The sequence below is a fragment of the Malus domestica genome, chromosome 07 (genome assembly GCF_042453785.1).
Source record: "Malus domestica chromosome 07, GDT2T_hap1".
Taxonomy (NCBI): domain Eukaryota; kingdom Viridiplantae; phylum Streptophyta; class Magnoliopsida; order Rosales; family Rosaceae; genus Malus; species Malus domestica.
In genome coordinates this window covers 27035764-27042563 of record NC_091667.1, presented here as the reverse complement: position 1 = coordinate 27042563, position 6800 = coordinate 27035764, and the positions used below count along the sequence as shown (strand labels likewise).

At 37.4% G+C, this 6800-nt stretch overlaps 1 protein-coding gene across 1 annotated transcript; it reads left to right on the top strand.

Moving 5' to 3' along the window:
* The first annotated feature begins 4621 nt into the window (after window positions 1-4621).
* On the top strand, window positions 4622-5820 carry LOC114826100 (large ribosomal subunit protein uL29). The gene is made up of 4 exons (XM_029105869.2): window positions 4622-4774; window positions 4867-5002; window positions 5106-5262; window positions 5541-5820. The coding sequence occupies exons 1-4, from the start codon at window positions 4771-4773 to the stop codon at window positions 5613-5615; spliced, it is 372 nt and encodes a 123-aa protein (XP_028961702.1). The 5' UTR covers window positions 4622-4770; the 3' UTR covers window positions 5616-5820.
* The last annotated feature ends 980 nt before the right edge of the window (window positions 5821-6800 follow it).

Genomic DNA, 6800 nt, shown 5'->3' with positions numbered 1-6800 from the left:
CAGATCTTCTCAATGTCTTTTTCTGAGTTATTCAAATGGTTACAAAGGCGTAGTTTGTTATAATTTACAAACTAGCAAACTGGTTATATCAAGACATGTTATACATGATGAATCAGTTTTTCCATATCAGAAGTCATTTGCAAAGCATAAAGAAAAGGTTTCAGATTTACAGAAGCCTAGACAGGTTCCAATATTGGTCCAACTTCCAGTTATGGAAGATCACACTTCAGAATTCTTGCCACATTCTAACTCAGCTCAAGACAGTCAATAGAGTCTGGGGCATATTAATGCAGTCAGTCTATATCTGAAATTGGGACTCCAAGTTCTTCAAGTTTATCACATTCAGCAACATTGGACACTCCTCATCATCATCACTCTATTCCAATTTCTTCCACATCACCCTTGTTGACTGTCCATCACAGCTCACAATTGGAGGTAATTCTTCCTATCTCAGCACATGATAATACAAATTCTGCGAATTCTACATCTATGTTAAATTCCATTTCTCAGCATCCTATGGTAACAAGGTTGAAAAGTGGAACAATTCCAAGGAGAAATTATGCAGCATATTTGGCCACATTTCCTGAGCTACATACACTTCAATTAACAGAAGATGAACCATTTTCTGGGGGGTTCTCTTTTGTTACTTAGGTCACTGTTATTGCAGAACCATCAAGTTTCAGGAAAGCTTCGTGTATACCACATTGGCAGCAAGCAATGCAAGAAGAATATGATTCTTTGAGAGCATAAGGAACTTGGGACTTAGTTTCTCCACCTAATGACAGATCCATAGTAGGGAGTAAGTGGGTGTACAAACTGAAAAAGAATGCAGATGGGAGTATATCCAGATATAAGGCTAGATTGGTTGCCCAAGGGTTTTCACAGGAGCATGGAGTGGATTATTCAGAGACCTTTAGTCTTGTTGTCAGACATACAACAGTGAGAATTATTTTGTCTCTTGCTGCAATGAATCATTGGGAATTAAAACAATTGGACATAAAAAATGCATTCCTTCATGGTGATTTACAGGAGGAGGTTTATATGAAATAGCCACAAGGATTCATTGATCCTTCACATCCCAATCATGTTTGCAGGTTACTCAAGTCTCTATATGGGCTTAAACAGGCCCCTAGAGCCTGGAATTCAAAATTCACTACTTATCTAGTTGCAATGGGGTTCACTGCCTCATTATCAGATACCAGTTTATTCACAAAGAAGGATGGTGATGATATTGTGATGTTATTACTCTATGTGGATGACATTATCCTCACAGGTTCCAACATTTCCATGATTAATACAGCAATCCAAGAATTGTCTGAAGTATTTGATTTGAAAGATCTTGGCAGACTCACATTCTTTCTCGGGTTGCAGATTCACTATAAGAATAATGGAGATATCTTTGTGAATTAAACAAAGTATATCAAGGACCTTATACACAAAACAGGTTTGAAGTCCTGTAAACCTGCTACAACTCCCTGCAAGCCTCATAATTTGATGCTTGTGACAGAAGGTAAACCATTGGCTGATCCTAGTATCTACAGAAGTATTGTGGGGTCTCTTCAATATTTGACATTCACACGGCCAGATATAGCCTTTGCAGTGAATTCGGTATGTCAATTCATGACTTCACCAACTGATGTTCATTTAACAGCAGTTAAACGAATTCTGCGATACTTGCAAGGTACAATTCAAGCTGGTATTTTCTATTCTGCAACTGCAGTAGTAAGTTTGAATGCATTTTCAGATGCAGATTGGGTTGCAGATCTTAACACCAGACGATCAGTGACAGGTTATGTTGTTTTCCTTGGACATAATCCTATTTCTTGGCAGTCAAAGAAGCAAACTTCAGTTTCCCGAAGCTCCACAGAAGTTGAGTATAAAGCATTAGCTCATACAGCTGCAGATATTACATGGGTGAGACATATTTTAAAAGATTTACATGTTTTTCTTCCTCATCCACATGTGATCCATTGTGATAACATGTCTGCGATATCATTGAGTGCCAATCCTGTATTTCATTCGAGAATCAAACATTTGGACACAGATTATCATTTTGTCCGAGAAAGAGTACAACAAGGTGATCTGGAGGTGGTGTATATTCCTACAGATGATCAAGCAGCTGACATTCTCACAAAGGGATTGCACATTCCTGCGTTTGTTAAGCATTGTTACAATCTGCAACTAGGAAATCCTAGTTGAGATTGAGGGGGGATATTGACGGTGATGATGACTTGGCAATCAACTAATGACATGGCAATATTAGAAATTAAAGACTGATGACTTGGATGATGACTTGGCATTTAGTATGTTAATATTGTTGTAACTAATTCAAATTGTTAGAGTTAGTTAGCACATAGAGGCTATATAAGCCAAGTACTGGTGTAAGAATCAATCAATCAAGTGTATCATTTTCCTTCAGAAATACAAGCTTTCTCAATTCATTTTTCCTTTGATTTTCTCTCTGCTTCTTCCTTTATATTTCCCATTCCCTTTCTGTTTTCCAGTTCTGTTATGAGAACCAACTACAAAGAAACTTCAGAATTTGCTACTTGACGCTGTTTGGGATGACCCTCTTCTACTCACATGCTACTTGTTAGTCAAGACGATAAAACGGGCAATGCTCGGCCTAGAATAATTATCTTGTAGTTTCTTTTCTTTTCGGCTTTTGCCTCCTTGAATCCAATACAACAATATCAACAACAAAATCTCATGCTACTAAATGGGACTATGCTTGACTTTGCCTTCTTGAAACCAAATAAGAAAAGGGTTCAACCCATTAGTGAAGCAAAAGCCCAATTAAGTAATCAGGTTAGGCTTATAATGATCGGATGCCATGACTGCTGATGGTCAATGAGTTTCTGGATGAAGCCTTTTGTTCTTAGTCCCAATTCTCTCTCTTTTACGTATATAAGGAAAAAAAAGAAGGAAATTCTCCCTCTACCTTCATTCCCAATTTCGTTTTGAAATGGTTGTGAAGAAATTAACACTTTTTCGTGAGTGCTTATATTAAAATGATAACAATGTTTTATTATTTAAAAAAATCAAATATTTTTTTTACCAAGTAGTACTACAGTTTATTGATTTTTGATTTTACTTATAAGTTAGAGATATTGAGTTCGCCTCATATGAATGACGAAGACGTATTATATTTTTATTGAGTTCTATACCTAGTTAGTTACAGACTCAGTGTTTGGTCTAACCTAATCCACCTCTTTATGGTTGAATATATCAAAAAAACATTTATATCAAATACTTCTTATTCTATTAATTATGGTGATTGATAATTACTTCTCCATCCAAAGCCTGGAATCGTCCCTTTCCTCTTTTCTTGACACAAAGATATGATCTTAAGTCTCACTTGGGTATCAAAATTTCTATGAATCAAACCAAAGATCATTCAATTAGATGTAAGGAGGAGAATTACTGAACCCTAGTTACCCATTTTCTTTAGGCTTCAATATTTACTAAAGACTTTTTATCCAAAATGGTTCCTCAGATTTGCATAACACATTACTTTGGCCCCTGAGATTGAAAATCAATAGAAATGGTCCCTAAGATTGTCCACCATCCATTATTTTGGTCATTCCGTTAAAAACTCCGTTAAGTGTCCTGGAGCTCTTGGCCGAAAGCTTGGGCAATTTTCAAAGCTTCGTAACTCAATCGTTTCTTAACCCAATTTGACCCATAATATATCAAAATGAAGATAGGAAAGTGTAGAACAAGGTTATACCTATTTGGAAGCCCAATGGTTTCCAAAGATAGTCCGAAAATAACCTGATAGGTGATTGGTCCGCAGGAAAACTGGAAAACTTGCCGAAAACTGGGTAAACTTTAAACGTTCATAACTTCTTCAATACTCAACGAAATCGAGTGATTCAAAAACGAAAATCATACTTCTCAACGAGATAAAGAGAATCGTACCTTTTTCAATGGCTAAATCAGCGCGGTTTGGCCGAACAATGGCTTGAAAGTGGTTATCTTGGTCTCTAGTTAGTCACTTTCGAGCCGTTTTCTAGCCAAACTATAGTGAATTAGCAGTCAACAAAGGCACCATTCTATTTGTCTCATTGAGAAGTATGATTTTTATTTTTGAATCACTCAATTTCGTTGAGTATTGAAGAAGTTATGAACGTTTAAAGTTTCCCAATTTTCCCATTGACCAGTCACATTTCAAGCTATTTTCCGGCCATCTCCGATAACCATTGGGCTTCCAATAGGTATGATCTTATTCTACACTTTCCTATATTATTTTGATATATTATGAGTTGAATTTGGTTGAGAAACGATTGAGTTACGAAACTTTGAAAATTGCCCAAATTTCCGACCAAGAACTGCAGGACACTTAACGGAGTTTTTAACGGAAGGACCAAAATAATGGATGGTGGACAATCTCAGAGACCATTTCTATTGATTTTCAATCTCAAGGACCAAAATGATGTGTTATGCAAATCTCATGGACTATTTTGGCTAAAAAGCTTGTACTAAAAGAATAGACATGCTACACAATTTGGGCTGAGCTTTCTCAAGACATGGGCTTCAAAGTGGGCTCCTTGACTAATTGGGTCATCACACTAAGACCCACTTCCATTTGTATAACTAAAACCCAAATCAGCAATAGCCCAATCATACCCAACCTAAAGTCCACACACCCACGCTACATATAAAATCCCGCTAAATCCACCGCTACTCAAAATTTAGGGTTTCATTTTCCCGTCAAGCTAAAGAGAAGGAGCCGCCGTTGCCGAACTCGCTCGCACGCAAGCAGCAGCAATGGGTACTTCCACTTGCTCTCTGCGATTTCGGTTCCCCAAAACATTATCCTTTTCTGCTGATGATTTTGTTCTTATTGTTTGTAAACTGTGATAGCGAGAATCAAGGTACATGAGCTGAGGCACAAGACAAAGGCTGACCTTTTGGCTCAGCTCAAGGATCTCAAGGCGGAGCTCGCCCTCCTCCGCGTCGCTAAGGTCACCGGCGGAGCGCCCAACAAGCTCTCCAAGATGTAACAATCAAAACCCAATTTTTTGTTTTCCTGATTTTTGTTCTGGAATCTCAGAAAACGAAGAGAAATTTGATTTTTTGTATTGAAATTTTGGTTTTCGCAGCAAGGTTGTGAGGCTGTCGATCGCCCAGGTGTTGACGGTGATGTCACAGAAGCAGAAGGCTGCTCTCAGAGAAGTGTACAGGAACAAGAAGCTCTTGCCTCTTGATCTCCGTCCCAAGAAGACCAGGGCCATCCGCCGGAGGCTCACCAAGCACCAGGTACTAACGTTTTTCGACTTCGTTTGCTTTTATTTATACTTGAACAGAAATTTAAATGATGAACTATCTTGTAATGGCATTTGATGCAACTGTTTGATATAGTTTATTTATAGTATATGAAACACTACACCGACGTCGATTGTGGACAAATTTTATTTTATATGTAGTTGATCTGCATTGGGTTTTTGTGATTGTTGAAAAGATAGATTGCCCAGTTTGTAGTTTTTTCATTTGGTGTGTATTGGGGTGTGATTTTGTTATGCTGTTGTATTGCACAGTCTTCTTTGAAGACCGAGAGGGAGAAGAAGAAGGAGATGTACTACCCTTTGAGGAAGTATGCCATTAAGGCTTAGAAGGTCCTATTGATTACGTTAGTTCGTCTTGTTACCTTGCTGTAATAGAATATTTTTGTTCACAAGTTTTGGCTTTGAATTTAATTTTGATGTTAGACCTGAAATTTTGGTGTTTAATTGTACTACTCTAGGTTTGGGGAGGTTCATGCCTTACCCAAATTGACTTAAAGTTTTCTTCGGGCAATGATAGTTAAGATTCTGTTGAGTTCTCTGCTTCTTGAATCCCTGAAGCATTTGATCATTTTTTTACTAGAACATTACTACATTTCATGCTTCGCACGGATCATGGTGAGTTTGTTGGATTTGTCATGTGCCCATTGATTGAAAGTTGTTTCTGTGCTACTTTAATACTGGGTTTGTTTTAGAGGTCTCTAACATGCTCCACTCTTTCTGGTGTGGAAATGATTACGATTGTTGCATATAGTTACGGTACACATTGCTTTCTAGCCCAAGCATGATTGTTAGTGATCGACACAGCGAGAAAAACTGATCAGATCCATTTGCTAGTCGGCTTTGAAGCTGAATGTTTGTTATCTGCTGTGTGTCAGTTGTTATTTCTGTTGCGGTCTTTTAAATACTTGCGATCTTTGTTTCGTTGGGATGATATATTTGGTCAATTTTCTATGGGGATGGGGATCTATGCTTCTGGGCTTTGGGTAGTTGGTACAGTCTTTTTTGGGTTGACACTGGTTCTTTTTTTGGAAGAATCTGTTTCAATGCGGAAATGTACCATAAAAACACGAATTGTTTTGTACGTGTGTCAAACTGTAATTGAGAAGAAATGAATGCCTAGTGCTATGAGAAGGATGTTTTAAAGGGGAATGATAAGCACATTATTTGTCTCCCGCCTAAAAGTAAAGAGTGACAATTAACTCCCCACTCTAAAATCTATTTGACAGAAATAATAATACAATATTGTAATTCTTGATTTATTTTATTTTGGAGGAAATTGTAGTAATGGTGTATCAAATTTAATTGAATTTGAGCAAGGGTCTTTTAATTAAAAATTTGTGATCATTGGTCACAAATGAGCAAAATTGTAGCAACGGTTTTTCAATTTTAACACGGAGAAATATTCCCTCAACTTTTACCCAATTGATATTAGAGAAATGTTCTCTCAACTTTAACTCAATCGTAGCATTTTGACGGATGTTTCGACGAAGTAGACGAAAACGATCATAGTTA